The sequence below is a fragment of the Pteropus alecto genome, unplaced genomic scaffold (genome assembly GCF_000325575.1).
Source record: "Pteropus alecto unplaced genomic scaffold, ASM32557v1 scaffold95, whole genome shotgun sequence".
In the NCBI taxonomy this organism is placed as follows: domain Eukaryota; kingdom Metazoa; phylum Chordata; class Mammalia; order Chiroptera; family Pteropodidae; genus Pteropus; species Pteropus alecto.
This window is the reverse complement of record NW_006441071.1, coordinates 11,303,140-11,327,695: the sequence shown is the minus strand read 5'-3', so window position 1 is coordinate 11,327,695 and position 24,556 is coordinate 11,303,140. Positions and strand designations below refer to the sequence as shown.

The 24,556-nt window shown below is 35.8% G+C and overlaps 1 protein-coding gene and 2 pseudogenes across 5 annotated transcripts in view; 1 reads left to right on the top strand and 2 right to left on the bottom strand.

The window, feature by feature from the left end:
- The window catches only part of KDM4C (lysine demethylase 4C), a 336,400-nt gene that overhangs the window by 47,121 nt on the left and 264,723 nt on the right, over nucleotides 1-24,556 (top strand). For all 5 annotated transcript variants that reach the window (XM_025051416.1, XM_015594513.2, XM_006918364.3 and 2 more), the window contains exon 5: nucleotides 18,080-18,273. In XM_025051416.1, the coding sequence (XP_024907184.1) occupies nucleotides 18,080-18,273 (194 nt within the window). The remainder of the gene's footprint in view (nucleotides 1-18,079; nucleotides 18,274-24,556) is intronic.
- On the bottom strand, nucleotides 338-456 carry LOC112485050 (annotated as a pseudogene).
- Nucleotides 14,300-14,418, bottom strand: LOC112485111 (annotated as a pseudogene).

Sequence of the window (24,556 nt, the reverse complement as noted above, 5' to 3'; positions counted from 1 at the left end):
GGTGGTTAGAGTGTAAATTGAGGTGAGCCTGCTGAGCCTGAAGTCAGATTACATAGGATTTCCAGAATGTGCCCAGAATCCCTTTGGATGTTAAATACCCCCAAAGTGGGGTCCATTTATATTTCCCATTGCTTACACATTACAGCCTGTTGCAAAGTTCCTGGTGCTGCAGAATAGTAATCATCTGTAGAACCAAGCAGTGTAATTTCGAAAACAGTATAGAAAAAAAAGAATATAAATTTTTTGTCTTTTTTTAGGTGAGGCAACCCTTGGTTGACCTCACAGATTGCAAGGACCTTGTCAATTTACAATCTCTTATTTTTTATTTTATTTTTTACGCCTACAGCACCTGGTCTTCCTAGGTGGTTTCCCATCCAAGTACTAACCAGGCCTGACCCTGCTTAGCTTCCGAGATCAGACAAGATTGGGCTTGTTCAGGGTGGCGTGGCTGTAGACATGAAAACAGTTTTGATGCCATAGACCTTTTGATGGGATCCGGATGTCTCCCCGTGGTTCCCAGGCAATACTTTGAAAACTGGTAACTTAAGGTACTTAGAAAAAAATTTCATTCTCTGATCTCTATATAGATGATGTAGGGATTTTGAGGTAAGGTGTTCCATTCTTGTTTACTGACCTTCAGATAACTGTATCCTTGATATGTATCTCAAAGACCTAATCACATTGGGAGACAGTGGTTTTCAGGCCATAGCCATAGAATTCTTTAGGGAACATTGTGCCATATATTCTGATATGTAACTCAGGCAAAATTTTACAAGTAGAAAATAGACTTAGAATGTGAACTCAGGTCCCTGCATCTGAAAATCTGTAAAATATTTTAAAGAAATTATATTTCCAAGATTTTTTCTTTAATATTAATTTGCTAGTCTATTGCTTTTGTCATTGGGGTATTTATTAATAGATAATTGATAGAGTATTCATAAAAGTTTGAAAAATACTCTGCCAAGATACTCTGCCAAACCTTAAGACAAAAATATAATGTCTTATTCTTTATATTTTTCCTTGAGGGCTGGAGCAGACATTTTTTTTGCTATGCATGTACTGGCTGGATGGGCCTATATATGGGATCCTCTTTCCAGTTTCCATTTTCCAGTTTTCTTTATAGTCTGTAATTATAAAAGTATAATTTTTAAGGTAAAAATTAACTTTTTATTAATATAAATGTTAAATATAAAAATTGGTATTATATGAGAGGAAATTGAAATCACGTATAATCCTGGCATGCAGAGACAAAAGCTGTCAAAAAAAATTTGATGTATTTTTTCCCAGTGTTTTTTCTTGATTTAACACTTGATAATTGTATTTTTTAAACAGATATGGTACCATAATGAACATAGTTTGGTTTTGTCTTTTCCTTCTCCCATTTTAACACATTGTAAATGCTTTTCCATGATGATAAATGTTCTTCAGCAGGTGATTTAACATTTATTTTATGTCTCATTTTTATTGGCTAGAATGGTTTTCTTGGGCAGGGGAAAGCAGGTAAATCTAACATGAAGAGGGATGCAGGCAGTTGTGGAGGCAGGGAGGGTATGGCAGTTCCTGGTCTTTGGTGGGGCAGTGTGGGGGTAGTTCACAGTCCACAATGGGGTGTGGCCAGATCGTTGATAACCCGAGAGAGTGTGACACTTTACCACATGCACTGACTGCCTCATATTCTGCCTTTTCTTCACAGCCTCTTGAAATAGAAGGCTATCTTGAACTGCACAGAATATTTGACCCATTTACATATATAATAAGTGCCTCTCATCCTTAGCTGTGACTTTTAGGGAAGCTCTGTCTTTGCCTTAGAGTCTTCATTTGTAAAGGGAAGAAGGGATTGAATTAACAACTCTCTGAGGTTCCTCTCATTTAGAAATGTTTGCTTTATGATTAGCAACATTTCTTTAAGAAGATGAACTGAATTCTTTGGTAGTGACCTTTTATGAATTCTAGATTTCATTTATATTATAATTTTGTCAAGAGCCTGTTTATCAGAAATCTGTTTTCTGAAGCTTGGGAATCTTTTCTTACAAGATTTTAGTCTTAATGACAATTAGGCTTCTAAGATGACATTTTTTTTCCTCTTCCCACAATGGGGTAGCTTAAATGCTTTCATCCACCAGGTGGTGCTCTTGGATAACAAATTTATCTAAGGCTGTGGGTTTCCAAATGAGGTAAAACAGTTTAAACTGTTTGAGTCACCGGGAGAGTTCCTTTTCATTTTGTATTTTTATCATATCAGGATATCATTTATCTTGGGGAAATGATTTGAAGCCAGAACACTAATTGTATGTGTAACTTTCACATCCGAGGTAAAATGTCATTATTCTAGACATGTTTTGCTGCAAAGAGAGCTGTTGGCCTATAGGAACGTGGCTTTCAGATAAAGCTTCTAGTGAATCAAAACTCATTATCTGCCAGCATGTTATGGCTGATCTTTAGTGAATGAGTCTTAGCCTGCATGATCCCAAATTATGCCGTCCAGACAGGGGGGGTGATGGTAGTTCTTTCTATTCACGTTGCATCGAGAATGTTCCATCAGTCTGAAAGCTGTGTTTTCTGAGGAGTTGCCAGGGAATTATTGACTGAAGAGAGTTAAAGCGTAGATGCAGAGTGTCATGGCTACTGGCCTCAAGTGTCTTGCACGTGAGAGGGTTAGGTGGGATCACTGTGGGAAGAATCAGTATTGTCTCTGGAAGAACGTCCTAAAGAATAACAGCTGTCCCAGAGCAGATTGGGCTGCCCTTGGGCCAGGAAGCTCCTGCCCTTGGAATGTTCATGGGGAACACTGTCTGATCTTATGTTGGAAATGATTTAAAAGAAATTTGAGTTGGATAGGATTGATAATTTCTGTTTTAACTCTTCTCTTTACCCCAACTGCTAAACCTCACCACTGAAGTATACTTAGATGTTTAATACAGTGCTAGATTGGTAAACCAACAAATATATGTGGAGTCCCATGCTGAGCGATTTATGGGAGTGTAAGAAGCATTGGGGATATTAGAGGATATCTGTGCAGGGTGCTTGCTAGTTAGCTGGAGAGTCATGAGTGGTTTCCCTATAACATGTACAGGGCAGACTAGGTACCCCATGGGTAGTAAGAGTACTGTGCTCCATAGGAGTGTGAAGAGGTTAAGCTTCTGGGGGACTGGCACAATCCCTGAGATTGTGGTGAGAATTCAGGGGTATCAGTAGGCATCAGACTTGTGAGCCTCAGTGAAGAATGAGGATGCTAAAGTGTTCTGAGGGTACTGGATGATCAGTATGCCTGGAGGGTTGGCTATCTGTGGAAAAGTGTGAGGGAAACAGCAGTGGGAATTACTGAAGGGAAAAGAACATGAAACCCAGAGTGAAAAAACAGAGTTTTAGTACTGAATTTGGTGATGATCATATAATCATTGATGATTTCACCAGGAAGGAGTCTTGGCGATCTGAGATAGCCAACACACTTATAGATGAGGAACCTCAGACTGAAATATTAGGATCTATCCAAGATGAAACCCACTTTGTGGCAGAACTGGGAGACCACTTTTCCCTTTCTCTTTCCACTATTGTAGACTGCCCCCAGGAAGGATTATGAGAACTTTGAACTATGTTGTGTACTCTGGCCCTCTTCATCTCTTGAATTACTATCTGCCAGTGTCTTCACTGGCTGCTTAATATCTTCAGAAGCAAGCTTCTGTTCTCATTGCAGCCCTTGCCTTGCCTGCAGGTTTACAAAAGGACTTTGAGAAGGCATATATATTTGAAGCCCAGTTCCTATTTTGGCCCTATCCTTCCCCATTTTTAAAAAAAGGAAGGTGAGAATAATCTGGATTTTATCTTTACCATGATATTTTAAGATATGGAGATGGGTTTTTTTTTTTCTCTTTTTAATGAGGGAATTTATAGAGTAGAAATATTCAAATAACTATTGTCAGAAAAGAACTGTCGATCCTTGCTTTCTGCTTTTCGAATCTATTTCAGAAATGATCAGAAATATGGATCAATGTTTATAGATCAAGATTATTTTCCAGTATTTTTTTTAGATTAAAGCAAAGAATATATGACAACCTACATATCACAAAAGAAAATAATGATACGAATTGTTATAGACATGAAGTAAAATGTATAATAAAATAAATGTTAGGGAAATGTTCACAATTCAATGATGAGTGAATAAACCAAGATAACTCTGTGTGTGTGTGTGTGTGTGTGTGTATCCCCCCAAGATCTTGAAATGTTCTATTATGTTGTGTGTGTGTGTGTGTGTGTGCGTGTGTGTATATCCCCCCAAGATCTTGAAATGTTCTATTATATAGTTTTTGCATTGTATTTGTATACAAGTATTATATGTAATTCTCTTTATAAATCATCTGTTTGACCATAGGAAGAGACTGGTAGGTCTGACTGGGGAGTTTGGGGAGCTGCTTCCACACAACAGCTTCTGGGTTCCTCAAAATAAGTTCTCACCTTTCAATGGGCTTTTCAGGTCACTAGAACAGAGTTAGAGCCATGAATTCTAGGAGCCTGATTCTAATTATGTTCTAAAAAAAAAAAAAGATTTTTTAAAGAGAAATATGTCACTAAAATGATAAAATGGTCTTTTCTTATTTGCAGGTGTAAAGTTTGGTTTTTTAAAAAATCTTGTTCCCAGTATTCCACAGTAAGAAAGTACAGTTTAATATTCAGGAAAATTATTGTTAGTTTTCCCTTTTTCTTTGAAGGAATAATGTTAAGCCTATGTTTCTGATCCAAAATTTTACACTCTGAAGAATGAAAATGAAACTATTGGAAATTCCTTAGGTTTTCGTTATGAAGAATACTACCAGCTTTCTGCCAAATGTTATGAGCATGCATTAAATCTAAAAGTGCCTTAAGTGAGAAATAGCAATGAGAAAAAAATGAAGCAAGGTCGAAAAAACAAACAATTGGGAGAAACAAAAGAAAAAGTAGATAGAGCCCTTGGGAATCAGTCAGCAGCCATTTGGGAGAAACAGATATATTCTTTATTTAAATTGAGATTTTCCTGGAATTAGTTGTTATACAAAGGCTCAAGTCCAGCACATACTTTGGTATCATTCAAAACACAAGTGGCTTCCACTTTTCCTCTAGTAGGATCACAGTAGTGTCACAGATACTGATCTATTACTTTCTTAATATAATCCACTAGAGAATGGGGGAAGTGAGGACCTACAGATTGGGTTACTAAGGAGGAAATGTATCAGTTAGGCATTATTTTGCTGTCAGTAATAGAGATCTTAGAATCAGTGGCTGAAACAAATTAGGTGTTAAGTTTTCATGTAAAAATTTGGTGGCAGGCATTTCAGCCCCAGTGTCATCATAGAGCCACACTCTTAGCAATTTCTTCTGCCATCTTCATAATGAGATCCTTACCCTTGTGCTCTCCTGGTGGCTGCTCAAGCTCTACTAATCATGTCTAAAAGTCTGGTGGATGGTAGCAGGAGGAAGGGGAAAGGGTACAAAGGACCTGTGCCTGCTGAGGCAGCCCCTTCGAAGCTTTCTCCAGGAAGCCCTGCACAGTGGTGACCGCTTACATTTCATTTGCCAGAACCATGTACCATGACTAGCCTTAGCTGCAGGGGAAGCTGGAAACTCAGGTTTTAGCCACCTACATTGTTCTTTCAATTAAATGGAGTTCTATTAGTAAATAAGGTGAAAATAGATACTAAGTTTCTAGGCAGTCTGTCATAAATGTTTATTATGAGAGTGATTTTGAAATACTGCATTATATTGCAGTATAATTCACTTTATAGAGTTGAATGAGACTAGGGGCTTCCTAGTCTAGAGAATATGAATACATTAGTAAAGATCATTGTGTTTTTAATTTCCTCTATGTAAAAATAACATGTCAGGGTTGCAGTATGGGATTTTACTGTTTTATTAAATGTTGAGATAATTGATTCTCTTTAAAAGAGAACAGGGCTTCACATGGTTCAGATTTCCTTTAGGAAATTCTGCAAGGGCCACATGTTGGTAGATATGTAAAATAAAGTTAACAATTCTGTTTATTATTTCTGTGATTTTTTTTTTTTTTTTGATAGAATGAATGTCTAGAAGTAGATCCATGAGTCCTGCTATTGGCTTAAGCCAATATTTCCACGTCATCTTTTCTTCTAATCCCTTAAGAAAACAGAAAGTAAAAAATCATAATCGTTAAATTAGAGACCATCCCTCACTTAAAATGGTCAACTTAAAATTTTTTGACTCTATGGTGGTATGAAAGTGATGCACATTTAGTAAAAACTGTTCTTCAGATTTTGAATTTTGGTCTTTTCCTGTGCTAGCTGTATGTGGTATGATACTCTCTTGTGATTCTGGCAGTGGCAGCGAGTCACAGCTCTCAGTCAGGCACGTGATCATGAGGGTAAACAACCGATACTCTGTAATGTATTCATTGTGTTAGATGATTTTGCCCAACTGTAAGCTAATGGACATCTTCCGACCACAGTGAAGGGAGGCTGGGCTAAGCTATAATATTTGGTAGATTAGATGTATAAAGATGTATTTAGGAAGTTTTCCCTCCTCAATTATGTAAAAGTATGTAGTTCAGAGTTGACTTTCTGGTTCCTTGTTCAGCCACGTATCTTCAGATCCAGTAGAGCCAGCATGAGTTAAGGGTTTTCCCTTCTTGCCTTTGAATCTCAGCTCCTGGGCACGTTATCTGATTTCTCTTTCCTGCAGTTCCCTAATCTTTAAAATGGCATTGATAATAGATAGTAACAGTGTCTATTTTATAGGATAAAATAAGAGGACATAAATAAAACACTTAGTTTGGGGCCTGTTTCCATAGTATGTAGTGAATAAATGTTAGCTGCTGCTGGTGGTAATATTAAAGCAAAACAAGACAACAATCCTGAGGCTACAATGAGATATTCAGTAGTTGATTTCTGACTCAGAAAATTGTGAAGAATTCTGTTCTGCATTTGTCATTTATGTATAAGTCGAACCTGCAGCCCAGCAATTTATACTTCCTACCATCTGTCAAAGCCTGTCAGAGCCATGAAGATATTTGTGTAGGATTTACTTCTTAAGAAAATGCCCCTGTTGTTTTCAAGAAATATACCACTATCTTTTTGTCAGTAAGACAAGGTACCAGGATACAAATAGTGCTAAGGGATGTGACACAGGAGATAGTCTCTTTTTAATGATTTTTCCTTTATCATATTTTTGGAATGCAGTATCTGATTATATATGAGCAGTGTATTTAAGTTTTAAAGCATAGTAATTCACTGAATACCCCAAATGCACTATGAAGTCCAACCCGGCTAGATTAGCAATACTGCTCATGGGCTGCTTTTTCTGTTAGTCTTTCTCTGCGACCTACCCATCACCCAGGGGTGGCCTGAATACAGGCATACCTCAGAGATATTGCAGGTTTGGTTCTGGACCACTACAATAAAGAGAGTATCACAACAAAGTCACATGATTTTTTTGGTTTTCCAGTGCATATTAAAGTTATGTTTTACACTACTGTAGTCTAATAAGTGTGAAATAGCATTGTCTACAGAAACAATTTACATACTTTAATTATGAAATACTTTATTACTAAAAATTTCTATCCATCATCTGAGCCTTCTGTGAGTTGCATTTTTTTTTGCTGGTAGAGTGTCTCGCTTCGATGTTGATGGCTGCTGACTGATCATGGTGATGGTTGCTGAAGATTGGGGTGGCTGTGGCAATTTCTTAGCCTGTTTGCCCCAAGAATACTCCCTGGTGGCTCTTGCAGTTGCAGCATGGACCCCAAAGTAACTCGTGGATTACAGTCCTAACCTTATCCCCAAAGCTTGCCATGAAATATCTTGCTTTTATTATTATTTTTGCATCGCTCTATTGTATATTGATAGTCTTTGGAAACAAATGACATAATTCTCTTTATAGCATTCTGTTTTTAGTAGTGGTATTTCCATTTATAAAATTTAGTAATTTTTGATCGCCAACTGTCAAATCCTAGAAAATGTGGCATTCCTAAGCATGATGTTAACATTGTTCTTGAACAGTTATTAGCCAGAGATTCATTTGATAAATACAATTTATGTGTACATTTCTGTCACATTAGGATTAGAGACAAGTTCTCTTTAGAAATAACTCCAAGAACAGTTTTTATATTTTCACATCGAAAACCCATCATATTTGCTTCAGCCTCAAAGAGCATGTTTATGTAAAATTAACACTAGCAGCGAGCTAAACTTTTTTTTAAAATGGGAAATGGGTTAAAAAAGACAACACTGAAGTTTGTTGCGTCGATAGACACTTCCTTTCACAGACAATTTTTCTGTAGTATGCGATGCTGTTTGATAGCATTTTACCCACAGTAGTTTATTTTTTAACTCTTTTTAAAAATATTTTTTATTTTTTAATTATAGTTGACATATAATATTATATTAGTTTCCGAAGTGATTATTGTTCTGTAGTTTTGTTATAATTTTGGTGTGGTTTCAAGAAGAGTCGTGCACAGCCTCTACCTTCTATGCCATCTTGACTGGTCCCCCATGAATGTTCTTAATGGGATCTGGAATGGTGAATACTTTCCAGAAGGTTTTACGTTTGCACATGCAGGGTTGCCACAAACCTTGTTTGTAACCAATACAATATCTTGTGACTATAAAATATCTTATGTATGAATTTTCATTTTTCTGATTATAAATGATGTTGAATATATTTTCATGTCTTTATTGGCCATTCATGTTTTTCTTCTTTTGTGAAACATCCTCTGCTTATTTTTCCATTAGATTGTTTGACTTTTTCTTGTTATTTGGAATACCTTATATATTCTGGATACCAAAATTATATCCGTTATATTTGTTGAATTATTTGCTTCATTTATGGCTTGTTCTTTTCAGTTTTCATTTTTTTGTTTTATTTTTAGTGTGTGTGGTTTTTTATTTTACTGATAACCCATTAATTTTAATTTTAGCACCTGAAGCTATAATAAAGGGTACACTTTGTAAACTTCAGGGCTGTTGTACACATTAAATAAAGTGATGACTGCACAATATCACTTAGTATCTCAAAATCTGGAACATACTTTTGAATTGTTTAAATACAATCTACAGAATTAAAAACAGAATCAGAAGTCATCTATAGTTATACTAATTGTCAATTAAATGTTTTATACTTAAGGTTTGATATAGTAGCCAGTATCTGCTGGGGATGTTGAAAGTGATTTCCGATTCTCATCCTGTTATACTCTATTGGGAAGGTTTCTTGAGTAAGTATGTGACTAGCCAAAGGTGGATACCACCAGGAACAGAAAAACTATGGTAGAAAATTAATAAAAGATCAATAAAAATTAATTACATTAAAAATAAAGTCTTTGTTCATTAAAAGATGCTAAATAAGGCTGTCTCTAAAATTGATCTTTTATTAAAGTTCTACCATAGTTTTTGCTTTTCTTCATCAGTTGGAAATGAACAGTGATAATTAAGTACTTATATTTACATATAAACAAGGTATACTGTGAAAGCATATGTTTACAAACAAATAAAAATTCTTGGTAATGTGTTTGATAAGGAAAAAATGTATAAAGGTATATAGCAAAAGCAATCATCTCTTACTCTGGAAAGATCAATTCTGTATTTTAGGTTACATCAAAAAATAAAGCTCCCACTTTTTAGTTTTTCTGAATTCTCTGTTCAGAAATACTTGAAAAAGAAGACAGATATAAGTTATTTACTAAAGAAAAAAGAACAAAGAAAGAATAAAGGACAACAAAAAATGCCAAAATCAAAAAAGAAACAAAAAATACAAAACCCCAAACAAGTTATTTTTATCCTCACTTTGATTATGAAAAAAGATAAATTAACAAAAATCAAGAACTATTGAAATGTCTCTAAGTCCAGAATGAGTTCAGATATTTGGCCACATAGAATATTATCATCTTCAAGTAAGTAAGAGTAATAATGGAAGGCTTTATAAGCACTTTTTAATCTATACATACAGTAGGCATTTTGGTATTTTGGCCACTGGAAAACAAAAGCTGTAATATTAGTAAAGATTTGAGATGTCTCAGTTTTGTAAATTCAGTGCAGCATATTTAAGGTTAAGTAAAGTTGACATCAATATTTTTAGAGACAGCCTTATTTAGCATCTTTTAATGAACAAAGACTTTATTTTTAATGTAATTAATTTTTATTGATCTTTTATTAATTTTATCTACTTATACTTTTATTTCTCCTGGGACTCTAATTCCTTGAACCTTAGATATAGCTTATCCTGTCCAACTTTACATTTCAGATTTTCCATCTTGTATTTCTGTACTGCACTGTGTGTTAATGCTTTAAATTTTATCTTCTGATTAACTACTCTTATTTAACCCTTTCTTTGAGTTTTTTTACTTTAATAATGATATATTTTACTCCTAGAAGTCTGTCCCTCCCCCCAGATCTGATTGGTCATTCCAAAGTTTATTTGCTTGTCTGTGTGATTCCAGATTTTATTTCTTTAAACATGTCATGCTCTTTAATGTTTCTCTGATAATTCTGATATCAACAACCCTTGGGGGGTGGGGCATTCTAAATGCCTTTTCAGTTGTTTTTGCTAGCTTTCTCCAATGTTGGCTTTCCTTCCTGGGTACATGGTGATCTCTAGTTGTATGCTTTGGCTTGATCTTAATTTGTGGAAAATTTACAGATCTCAGTGGAGGGTGCTTTTCTCTCAAGAGGACTGGAATTGTTCTTCCTGGAACCAGGGATATCATTAACCTCAAACCCTCAGTTGTCCAGACTCAAAGCAGGAGTCCCAAGTGCTCTGCAGGCGTTTATTTGACTGGGCATTTCCTCCCTTTTCTTTTCCGCCTTCCTTTTCATACTCATATTTTACCTTTTAAAGATGAATAGTCTTTGTATATGGTCCTTTTGTTGCAGATTTTGTTTCTTTCAAAGCTTGCTCTACATTGATTGTTGTCTAGACCTTTAGAAAGAAAAGCAAGCACTGCTGTAAAATTGTAGGTATTTTGGTGTGTAAAATGCAAAAAAGAAGTGATCAGTTTTAAAAGTAAAAAGTTTAGATACTGTGAGATATTTTCATGGAAAGGAAGAAGCAAAAGAGCTATAATGTCACACATTGTAATTAACTTTAAAGCAAAATGAATTTCACATGGGTCTAATTTTATTCTTATTGTGTAAAGATCCTAAGGAAGTTCTATTTTAAAATGTGGACCAGAGCTTTAATTTTAGTTATTGAAAGGTACAATTTTCACACATTACTGTCTGAAATGGATTGAGTTTTGAAGTCTTGAAAGAACTAACCAAGTGTTATTTTTCTTTTTCCATGTGCATTACCTTTGAAACTTCAAGGGCTTGTTAAAGCCCTATGAATTAGTGGCAGTAATTTATATTATACTAGCTTTAAGTTACCAACAAATTAGTGGAGATTGGGCGGTATTAGTTGGGCTGTAATAGGGTTATGGAAAGGGATGGTGAGGGCCAAATGAGGAAAAGCAGAATCTTTAAAAAATACTTAAAAGTAGTATTTTTATTTAATTAACTTAAGCAAAAACATCTAAAAAATGCTGCACAGTAATATACTAATGAGAAACACCAGGTCACAATGCTGAGTTATAAAAATGAGACCAGCACCAGTATTTATGAAAGAGATTTATTACAAAGAATTGTGATGTGCTAGACTGACAACACATTTGCTACTGGAGAGGATCTGACTGCTCTGTTCTAAATTTTAAACAAGGAGGGCTGGTAAATAACTGAGCATCTTGATATTTCCAGCTGTTAAATGAGAGTGTTTCGCTTTTGTTTTCCTAACATGCAGATTATCCCAGTGCTTTTGAGATCCCTGCATTAATAAAATGATTAATGAGTATCTACAGAGTTTCTAGACTTGTAACTAGTTTTTTGGTAAATGTCAGATTTGAAGAAAATGCTACTTTCCTTTTTTCAAAGTTTGTTTACTAATTTTTAAAAGCTATTTTACAGACATTGCCTTTTTTCTTCACAGTAACCTGTGGGAGATGCAAGTTATGTTAGTAAGTATAAGAAAAGTCCCTAGTTGGTAGGCTTTGAGAAAGGCGATTTAAATGGGTAATAGCTGTCAGTTTTTGTAAGGACCAAGAGCACAACATCTAGTTATAACTCAGTGATTACATTTTTGTGGTAGAAGAAATACTGTAATTTGGTCCATTTATAATATTGAAGGTGCTGAGGATAATGGCAGGAGAAAGGGATGAGGGTGGGGAAAGAAACATGTGGGTTGGATGTTGACATTGTTGAAGATAGAATATAGAGATGGTAAGGAAGATGCGGAAAGCCCTAAGTGAGAGAGTGACAGGTTAGTGATTTAGAACTAATTTTGGAGAATAAGGGCTATATAGACTCTTACTTTTCTACTCTGTGAAAAGTATCATAAAAATATAATTAGTAATAATTGAATATGTCAATTTATCAGTTGTTTTTCTGTGGCTACCCGGGCTTTTGTGTAAAGCAAATGAGAAGGCAGCCCCTGAAATGTATAAAACAGATTGAAGAAATTCTTGACCGTTTTGAGTTTCTGTGGTCGTCCAGGGCTTTTATCATATACTAGTTGTTGATACTATAGTAATTTCTCATATTTACAGGCAAGTGATTTAAACTATTCTGCTTTGTGGACAAAGGAGAATGTTGTGTCAGGTGGACCTTGGTGCAGTATAGCTCACAGAATTGTCACCTGTGGTTTTAGCAGACATGCATGGTGTGGTTAAACTTTTGCACAGTTTTCTTCAGCCCCTCATCATTCTCATCCTGGCTACTGCTTCTCTGAAGAAGTCACATAGTTTTGATCAAGATTGTTTTACTTAAACATGTGCTAGATCCCACTTATTCTACAGTTATTCAGGCTTTGCATTTAGTTTTCACAATTATTCAGCCTTTGCATTTTCCCATTTTTACTTCATGTCTCTCTGTTTGTGTTTCGTTTTTACACAGTGATGGAATTGGGGTGGGAGGGACATGTATGCAGAGAGTGAATTCCTGTCATGGCAGTTACACAATCTCACTTTAGTTACTGGACACATCTATGAAGTACCTAACCGTCATTTATTGTTGGGCAACTATATCTTTAGTTTTAAAAAACTGAACCATTTTCTCTGCCCCAAGCTCACAATCACTAATTTTGTATTTATAGCCTATCTTCAAAACTCCTTCCTCCTTCCTCCTTTTAAAATTATTGCAATAAGTGTGAACTCTTTAATACCTGCAACCTTTTTGCAAATGTGGTCACGGATATATTTTGTTTGATCCACATAGTTTTAAATGTTGATTAATGTCACATAAAATTTGGATTTTGGGCTTCACTTAAAAGATCAGCAGATCTGACAGCATTCCTAGTGACTGCAGGAGGCAGGAGCTGAGTATTGGCTGTCCCTGTTAGACAGGATAGCTGCTGGTCTCCACATAGTCTCCCTCACCCCTTTTTTGAGTTACACCTGGCTGTTTTACTTATTGGTATTACCTGCCTGAGTTTATAATTCCTGCTTTATCACTCAGCTCTTCACTTCCTGCTACACCCTTTGGAACATGCTGCTGTAACCCTGTTTGAGGTGGGGGTAGACTCTAAACCCCAGGGGATACTGCTCAAAGAAGCTGTGATTGATTTTGAAACTGCCTCTTACCTTTTTAAAAGAAAAATTTAGTTAGAAAAATTTTCAAAATATTTTCATATGCATTTTGCAATCTTGTTGTTATGACTGTCCCTTCAGGTAGGCAAGTCTGGATTTATGTACATAAAGGGCATTTTTTTTTTTATAGTAATTCCAGTGAGAGATTGGCCTTTACTATGGCCATTTCAGGGTGGCCACACCTTTGTCATGGCCTAGGTAGCAGATGAACCCTGGTTACTGCTCTGCCATGAATAATCATTGAGAAACCATTAGCTCCTCTAACTGGGGAGGGGAGGAGCCAGTATTTGATTAGAGAACTTTCGACTCCCATACAGCATCCTGCTTTTGTGATACCATGTCATTCTTTGAGATAGAAATTCTTCATTTCATTTTGCTGTTTGCTGGGTGAGGGCAGAAAAAGAATATGTACACTAACCATGATTTTTATAAGTTTACCAGTTTGTCTTCTACCTTGGAAGAACTTTTTTGTAGTTTTTGATTGATGTACTCATTTTTATATACTTTTTTTAAAAAGCCCATTCTCTGCTTGTCAGTACATTTGGTAGTTTTAAATGTTTGATTAGGTCTTCCTTCTTTTCTTCCTAGGTTTAATCTTTTAGTCTGTCTTCATTTGGAAATCTTTTTGGGATGTTTTAATTGCTTTTATTTTTTAAAAATTATTTTATTTTATTATTATTATTATTTTTTTAGTGCCTACAGCACTTGGTATTCCTAGATGGTCTCCCATCCAAGTACCAACCAGGCCTGACCCTGCTTAGCTTCCAATATCAGATGAGATTGGGCACGTTCAAGGTGGCATGGCCTTAATCATTTTTAATTTACATCATCTCTGTGTATTTTTAGGTGACACAATCATATTACATATATGTATCATGACAGTAGATGTGACCATATTCCAGTTGGAATATGGGTTCTTTAATGCCCTCTCTGCTATGGTCAGAATTATTTTCTCTTTTACTACTGGAGTTACATTTGGGCTTAGGAATTGAGGGAACTGTTTACTGTGATGTTTCTCCTAGTGTACTGTCCCACAGAGTACTGTTTTACAGCATGTTAATGTATTATGTAAACAAGGTTCCATGGTCAAGTGATACTTGGGAAATGTGGAGTTAAGCAAAGCTAAACAGGTGTCCTTAGAGTAGGGCCTCTCAGAACCTTTGGAGTGCCTGTGACACTGTGACTCTCTAAGAGGATGAGGAAAGGAGGCCTGTGTAGGTTTATAGGTGCTTCATTCATGCTCTGATGCCAGTTTGGAGTACTCACTCCCTATGCGAAGTCCAAAGCCTGCTCCTTAAACAGCTCCTGACTCTGGTTGTGCTAATGAAGATCGAAGAGCTCTTACAAACGGCCATTTGATTCCTGATAGGTGGAAGATGAAGGAAAGATCCTTGATAAACTTTTCAGTTATATATACGTGCACCAGACAGGGTAAATAGAGCTGTACAGGCCTAGAATGACGAGTGGGTAATTAGGATGAAGGGACTGGGAACACGGGAGGAAACATCTGCCCATTGGAGGTCAGGCAAGTGACAAATATTGTGCAGAAGAGTTTTATTTGAGGGGACAGAATCTTGGAAGAGGTATTTGTCTATGAACTTGGGCTGGTGTGTGGACTTTCTGCTGAGATTTGATGGCTTTAAGCTTTGAACCATTTGGCAAATTCTGACTTGACATTATGGGGCTTGTTTGTATCTGGGGTCTTTCTGGAGACTTTTACATTAAATTGGTTCTATCACTAACCCCTGGTGAAGCAGCTTTGATTATAAGCCTTGCCAGTGTTTGTGTAGAACGGCTGTGCCTCTGGGTGGGGAGGGTGCAGCAGCTCTGTTTGCCTGTCCTCAGTTTTAGCTCTTTGGATCTTTGTTGACAGTTGTTGCTGAGAAAGGAGGGTGACATGTCATATTTTAAAATAATCAGAACTGGAAGCATAGAGTTTGTACATGAAGGCCCAGAAGTCAGATAGATTTAGGTTTATTTTTGCCTTCTACTACTAGCTGGGAGTATTAGTTTTTTCATTTGTTCATTTGGGTATAACATTACCTATTTTTCAGGATTGTTTTAAACAGGTGTAGTATATATGTATGTGCAGTGTATGGTGTAACACTTCACCTAAATGGCAGACTAGGTATACTCCTCGCCTGAGTTTGTGGACACCTGGTGTTCTTTAGTGTTTGAGTAGAGCCTGTTCTTGGAGGCAGTTAGCCAATTTAGTCAATAGTAGAAAACAGAAATTGGAGAAGAAATTTTAAAGCAGTAGGATTTATCCACAGTTTCTGTTATACAAGTTATCTTTAATATTTTAATCACCTCTTCCACTGAAATTATTTGACTTTTATTTTAGCAGAAGAAATTAAGTTTAAACATCATGGCAACCTTGGCCTTGCCCATTATTTGGCCTTGCAGCAAACATGTTATTTGCTTGATAATGAGGGGAACTTCAGAAGTAAATTTTATAAGACTTTATTATCTCTTATCACATGTTCAACTGTTGTTTTTGGGGAAGCTTTTCAGTAAGATTTACTAGAGAATAGTGGAGATATTTATTCCATCAATTCTTAGAAATAAGTTTTACTTTCTAAAGGTTTTGTGTCCTTTAGTGTGTTCAGCACTCCAAACCTCTCTGGGAGGCTACTAGCCCTCATGTTTTCATGAAGAAAGAATGGAAGCTCAGAACATTTCAGTGATTTTTGCCCTGGTCAGTGGCAGAGCTGGGGTTATAATCTGAGTCTTCTGCCAGAACATTCTTCTTTATCCTCATCTCCTTTAGAAGCACAGGTCTAAGGATGTCAAAAGATTCAGGTAACGTCAGTCAGTAATAAAGACTTTACCAAATGTAGGAATTTCAGAGGAATAGTTTGTTCCTAAATTTGCAAGCTCATTCAGTTTAAAAATGATTCCTATAATATGGCTCTCATTTATTACTTCAGAGTCATTGCCTCAGTAATGACTTTTAAATAGGACTTTATTATTAGAGTGATTGGACTGAAGTCTGATTGGACTAGGGTTAAGAGTTTGTATCACTAGAAATAGAGTGAGATAAAATATTTTACATAATTTGATTGAACTTTTATGAGGTCTCATAAATTGGCACCTAGGATCTTCTATAAAAGGATACTTACTTCGACCAATTTTCCAGTTACAACCTTCCCACTGTGGGGTTTAAGATAGAGTGGCTACTTAGGAGAATTTGGGGATTAAATTACTTCCGCTGGCACTTTCAATTGTTACCTGGGGCAGAGCTTCATTAACTGCTCCATCGACAATTTTTCTAACCAAAAAGCTTGAAGTAAGAATAGTACACTGAAGAGAATCATCTATAGACCAAAACAAAAACAGAACTACCCTAAAACAAAATAAAACAAAACAAAATAACTCCCAGAACAATCTTGTAAGTTTGTAGTGTATAAGAGAAATATTAGATGTGGTTGTATGTGAGTCTATGGGCATAGTTATTGGAGAAGGCCTTTTTGGTATACATGAATTACTTTAATACCCTTCTTTAATACCTTGAGTAGGTTGAAATGGATTGAAAGGCATTGCAGTTTGCATAGGAATGGCACAATCTCTAATATTTACATTTGATTATGAGAAAGGCATATGGGAAAAATATGTGGGTTTGTATATATTTTAAGCAGTTGTGAATTATAGTGAAATATTAATTGGTGAGTTCTAATAAAACCAGTATCTTTTCCTATCACTTTAACTCATACTAGCAATTTTCACCTTTTCTTTCTATCATCACCAGCCATGTTCGGTTACTATTAGAACACTACGTTATTCCATGAATTTTACTAGAGTTTGGTAGTATTTTTAGTAATTATTCTGTGTTTAAAATCTCCCATCAATGTAAGAGGTTAATATTTAATTGAAGAAGCAGTAAAAGCACAATGATCTGTGGCTTAGGATAGTAATAAGAGTTTTTCCAATAGAGTTCAATTTTTAGAAAACAATGTATGACATGCTAAAATTAAAATGGATGGGGATGAGAGAGAGATGAAAGATGATATATTTTGCTAGGGCTATCTAGAAATGATGTCTGGTGTTGAATATGACTTCTAATGTACCAATAAACAAACTGAAAAACAAAAGAACTCCCAAACAAAAAGACATGTCAAAGGTGGAAAGTACACTCCAAATCACATGCTTTGGAGCAATGATATTTTGCTAACAGCAAGTGGGGAGTGGGGACTTAAGTTCCATTTCTATTGGGAAGCAAGCAGGGAGTTATTTGGTATACTTTTATACTAATATAGAACCTCGTTATGCTCATAATAATCTTGGATAGTTAATAATGGATTATATAAATATATGTGTGTTTCTTGAATAATCATTGCTTTATTTTTCATTTCTAAGAGAATTAAAATATACAATGTAATAATTCTGGCAGATGATGGTTTGATTAGTAAATGTTATCTTTACTAGTATATTAATGTTTTTTTTTTTTTTTTTCTCTTTCTCTCCTGGTTCCAGGGTGTGGATGAATGGAACATAGCTCGCCTAAATACAGTCTTGGATGTGGTTGAGGAAGAGTGCGGTATTTCTATTGAGGGTGTAAATACCCCTTATCTCTATTTTGGCATGTGGAAAACCACATTCGCATGGCACACCGAGGATATGGACCTCTACAGCATTAATTATCTCCACTTTGGAGAGCCCAAGTCTTGGCAAGTTACATGTTTAATGTTCATTCACTTTGGAGTTTTGAAGTTTGGACAATATAAACCTATTGAAGAGGTTATTTTTCCTTTGATGGATTCAGATTTTTTATGAGCTGTTGGAAAGTTTTTGACTATAGTAATTGTCTTTCACTATGCCCAGGGTTTTACTTAGTAGTATAAAACTGGTGATTACTTGTCTGTGGAAAGTGACCTACAGACCATTTTGTGGGTGATGGATTGATAGATATTTTAGTCTTGAATAATTTGTTAGGCATCATTAGTTATCTGAGCATTTGTTTGCAGGTTGTGGGAAACTTTAGTTCCTGAATGTAGAGTATCAAGTAATCTTTACGATTGTCTGGTCCAGCTGTCTTTAAGTAAATGACAAGTTCCATTTAGTGTGTGGCAGCTAGAGGGAGAGGAGGGATGAATCAGAAGGCCTATTATCACTCTTTGGATGGTAGACATGGGTTAAAGAGTAAGTTAATGTTATTGTGTGTTCTTCACTTACAAATTTCTGTTTATGAACTTCTGTATTCATCTTTCTGAGCAATGGTTTTAAGATTTACTGCTTTGTAAAGTGCATCATATAGTACATTCACTACACATTTGTAATTATGTCTGTCAGTCACCCTGGTATCCTTTGTGGTCAGCTAGTTTCATGTTTTAAACTTGTTTTTGTGGGATTTTGACTTGAGAGTTTAAATATCAGTTCTGTTTTCTGTAATGCATGTACATGCAGGAGAAGACACAGACAGAAGCATATGAAGTGTCAACTTGACTACCCAGGAGATATGATGTTTATGATGGTTGAGAACATGTTAGGATGCGCTTTAGGTGCTCGTGTCAGCCCAGCAGCTTTCTTTGTTCCAATGTAAAGATAATGGCCTCTTTCAAGTTCTCTTGCTGATCAGGTGTATAATTTCTTTTCCCATCTTGCTATTACTTGCCATTGAGGTTTTATCATTTGATAAAGTGGGAAATTGTAAGCTTTCTCCAAAAAATTCAAATATAGCAAAACTTCCTAATGATCAAAATGACATCTAATTGGAAGGAAAGTTTTGGGTAGAAGAGCACAGTTCTTAGGACATACAAGAGATATCTAGGCAGTTTCTGGTTTGCTGTAGAGTGTTGTGATCTAAAAACCTTACTGGGAAGCTGTTTAAATTATTTTAAAGGCGTTTTACTTATACCTTTAATATGACAAATTCTTAGCATTCTGCTCTCTTAATAGAATTAATCAAACTTAAACATTTTTAGTAGGTGGTCTAGGAACTAGAGTGGCTTTGTGACAAACAGTGTGATGGAGTCATTCATTACATACGTGTTTACCAAGGGCGAGTTGTAAACTCACGCTTTAGGCCCTGTGTATCTTTATTTGTCATATTTCTTCAACACCACTCTAATGTCTTTTGGAATGTCATCCTTTAGTACTTTTGAGAATTAGCTTTGAGAGACTCGGAGAAATATTTAAATGCATAAGCTCCTGGGCAGTTTCTCAGCTGCATAGTTATATTCATGCTCTTTCTGACCCTCACTTTCATTGTGGATAAAATTAAATGAAATGGATAAATTCACCATTTTGATGAAATCTTGTACGTAGGCAACTATATACTGTATTTCTCTTAAGAAATCTGAAAAGTTAGTAGCAAAACTTTCTTGGAGGGTTGTTAGATATTAATTAAGGAGAATGCCTGGGACATTAATTTGAGTTTTTAATATTAGAGGAGTCTCTGCTTTCTTATGAAGAAAGATTTTTTTTTTCTCCCTTGTACTGGGAACAGGATTATGTTGTCTTCTAAAGATCACTTAGCGGAGAATATTTTGCTGAGGGGTAAGACTGATTTTAGAGTCTCACGTCTTTGGGAAGGAGCACCATGGCTTGTAAGTGAGAATAATTATGCCAGTTTCCAAAGTATGTATTTCTCCTTGCATGTATATTTTCAATATTTAATTACTCTATTAGTTATTAAGCATATAGACTCCATTATATGCATTATGGATAAATTTACAATAACACTATTATCTTTAACCTTGACCATTATTTATAATGATAAAGTAATAAAACACAACATTTAGTTATGACAGCTAATCTACATTCCATTTTCTATGATAACCACTCTAGGAAATGAGTACTATAAATGACTCTAAGGATATTTCCCAGTAGATTTATGAAAGATTATATTAGCTCAGCATAAATAATTTTGAGGTAAACTCTATTATCATTAAAACTCATTTTAGTAATCATCATAATATAGTTGAAGTGAGCTTTGAAAGGTGGTAGAAGCAGTACAGATTTGTGTAAATATTGGGAGGCAGGCAGTGTGTGTCGCAGAGCTTAGACTCGAGGGACCAGCAGTCAGGGCTCTAGTCCTTATTCTGCTACTAACATGGGTGGCTTTGGACAAATAACTGTACTTCTGTGGATCCCAGTCTCCTCACTCACAAAATGGCAAGGTTAATCAGATCTCCCGTGCTCTAATTCTGTGATTTGTGATCAGGATCATAGGAATATTTTTACTTACTCTACAAAATGAGAGGATGACAAGGTGATGTAAGGTTGTGTGTGTGCCTGTGCATACACTGGCTTCATTTTTTGGAGTCCATTGTTAAGTTGCATCTGGGACAGTTGCCTTTACTCTTCTCCAGGAGTGCTCTCTCCTGTGCTTGACATCTCTGTCCCAGGCTATGTGTCTTCCTCCTTCTCTCTGGCCTAACAGGCTGGCATTGAACTTTTGCTTCTTCCTCTTCTTCGGTTCTACCTTCAGGCACCAAGTTCTGGGTATAATTATTACAAAGGCAGCTGCCTAAGACCCTCTCTCTACTTCTGTGTTCACACCGTGCTCCTCTGGCCTTGTATCCCTTAGATTTTGCCTGAAGGCTTTCTGGACCATGTGCTGTCCCCATGTGTCTTCTCCTGCATGTACATGCATTACAGAAAGGTGCATGTTTTTGCACCTTTCAGGTAGTTGTGACCACCAACCTCCTTTCCTGTGCCTGTTTTGAAGTTAGAGTCTGTATCTGTTTGCGTTTATGCAATGCCTGGCTGATGGACTGAAGCTCTGTAAATAATTCTTGTTTTGAATCAGAAGAGTGTTAAGTTGTTTTGGATCACGCTGTTTAAGGACAGAGAAGGAAATATATATAACACTTTATAGAGATTTTTGTCTAACATGTAACTGTTAAGAATATCAAGTTTCTTGAGATTTCTGAGTAGCTGCAGATATGCACAGCTCCAGGTGGAAGCCTGGAGACATACTTTTCTGGGCACTATGTGTGGCAGATTTTGTTGAGTAAGTGTTCATGAACACAGGGTTGTACTGAAGAGAATTTAGAGGAGCTCATAATTTCTTTAAACATTTCTGGCATAGAGATTTAAGGGAAAAAGAATGGTTAAAGTAAGCAGATAGAAAATTGCTTTGGCAGTCAGTGGTAAAGTATTTATTTTCTTGGAATTAATATTGACCTTGGAGTAAGAAGTCCTGTTTTAAAATCCCAGTCTGTCACTTACCAGCTGAATGACTTAGGGCAAAACACTGTATTCCTTTCATCATAAGTTTCTTTAACTGCCAAATGGAGGCACGATTTATTTACTGTCTACTTATAGGATTGCTAGGATGGTCTAGGGATATACTCTCTATAAAAGTGCTTTGTAAACTGTAAAATACTCTACAAATATTAATAATTACTATTTTAATAAACTTATGAAAATAAATTATTTTTTGGTCATAGTAATTACTTAAAGTCTATACCTGACATATATAATGGAGTGGGCGTTTCAAGGGTAAATAAAATATAATCTTCCCTTCCAAGCGTCATGCGTGACAGTAGTTAGTAGCTGTTGGGGAATATAGAATTTAGACGATGCCTCAAATCCTTTTTTTCCGAGGCCTTGTCAAAATACAATTAATAAGAGACTTTCAGATTTACTCTCTGGAGAATAAGAGAGGTGAGGTTTAAGAAGACATGTATTGACCTGTGAAAAGGTCTAAAATCAGGAGAGAAGATTTTCTGAATGTTTTTAGAAAAATTAGGAATAGGCTGCAGCATGGTGCTTGGTTAAATTTTGTTCAACAAACAGATTTTGTTAAAATGCCATGTAGCACTAAGTGATGTCAGATTATTCAGAATAGATACAAACTTAGTTCGATGCTTTTTCATTAGATCATTGTTTAGTCTTGTGTAGTAATTAAGAGCATCGGCTTTTGCACCAGAGTCTTGTATTTTGAGTTCTAACGTTATCTTCTAATGGTATGTGATCTTGGAAAATTATTATATAACTCCTATTTCCTCTTGTTAAACACTCACATGGTTTTGGTGCCCACTTTGTAAGGTAGTTTTGTGGATTAAATAAAATACTGTGTACGTAGCATATACCACAGCTCCACATATCTATCGTAAGTGCTCAATAGATGTTAACATTTCATACATACATTTAACAAATATATGTTGCATGTTATATATAAGGCCATATACGAGGTCATATATAAGATCTCATAGATCTTATGTTAATAAGGATTCTTGGTTCTAAATGACAGAAACCTAACTTAAGCAAAAAGGTTATTTGCCAACGTATGTGGATGGGATAAACTAGAAGCATGGCTTAAGCCAGGAGAACAGGTACTCCCACTGGGTGTCTGTCTCAGCCTCACCCTTCGTCTCTCCTGCCCTCGATTCACTCCTTCCCATCTCACCCCTACCACTTCTTGTTTTTTTTTTTTTTAAACAAGTTTGTTTTTTTCAAAGTTCAGGAGTCCCCAGAGTCCCAAATCAAAGTGTCGCAGGGTTGGTTGCTTTTGTAGGGAGGTTCTGAGGAAAAAACTGTCCCATGTGCCTCTCCAAGTTTCTGGTGAACACAGTTCTCATATTCCCTTCTTCACTATGTTTCTGTGTCCTCTCCTCTTCTTTTAAGGACACCAGTCATTGGATTTGGGCTCCACCCTAAATCTAGGGTGATTTCATCTGGAGATCCTTAACTAATTAATCCTGTAAAGACCCTATTTCCAAATGTGGTAACATTTCAGGGTTCTGGGCAGACATGAATTTTTGTGGGACACGATTCTACCCATTACAGAAGTATAACTAAAGAATATGATTGTTTATAGTGGATTCCAGGTGGAAATGTGTAGCTTTATTTCCTTCTGTGTAGCTGTATCCTAGACAACCAGTTTTGAACTGAGTAAAAAAGGACCAGGATCCTCAATATTTTCTTCATGTTATTAAAAGTTAAAGTTGTTGATCATGTAGCTTCTCCTATATAAAATGTTAAGGAATAAATTTGTACAAAATTAAGCAATTTTCTACTTCCAGTTCTTATTAAATGCATAGATATTTGGGTTTTTATTTAATCCAACTATTATGAGGTTTAATGTCTTAAGTATAAGTAACAATAACATTCTTTCTCTTTTAAAAAAGTACATCTAAGTTAAACCACATATTTTTCAATGTTCCATGCCTATATTTTCAATGAGCATTTAGGCTGCTTCCATATCGTGGCTATTGTAAATTGTGCTGCCATGAACATAGGGGTGCACAGATGTTTACGAATTATTGTTTTGGTTTTCTTTGGATAAATACCCAGAAGTGCAATTGCTGGCTCAAAAGGTATATCCATTTTAAATTTCTTGAGAAACCTCCAGACTGTTTTCCATAGAGGCTGTACCAGTTTGCAACAGTATATGAGGGTTCCCACCAACAGTATATGAGGGTTCCTTTTTCTCCACGTCCTCACCAGCATTTGTTGTTCTTTGATTTATTGATGACAGCCATTCTGACAGGTGTGAGGTGATATCTCATTGTGGTTTTAATTTGCATTTCTCTGATGATTAGTGATCTTGAGCGTTTTTTCATATATCTCTTGGCCATCTGTATTTCCTCTTTGGAGAAATATCTATTCAGATGTTCTGCCCATTTTTTAATTGGATTGTTTGCTTTTTTGTTGTTGAGTTGTATAAGTTCTTTATATATTTTGGATATTAACCTCTTACAAGATGTATCATAAGTGAATATCTTCTCCCATGCAGTTGGTTGGTTGTCATTTTCTTTTGTTGATGGTTTCCTTTGCTGTGCAAAAACTTTTTCATTTGATGTATTTATTTTTTCTTTTGTTTCTCTTTCCCAAGGAGATATATCAGAAAAAAAATATTACTAAGATCAGTGTCAGAGAGTTTACAACCTTTGTTTTCTTCTAGGAGTCTTATGGTTTTGGGTCTTATGTTTAAGTCATTAATCTATTTTGAGTTTATTCTTGTATATGGTGTAAGAAGGTGGTCTAGTTTCATTATTTTAA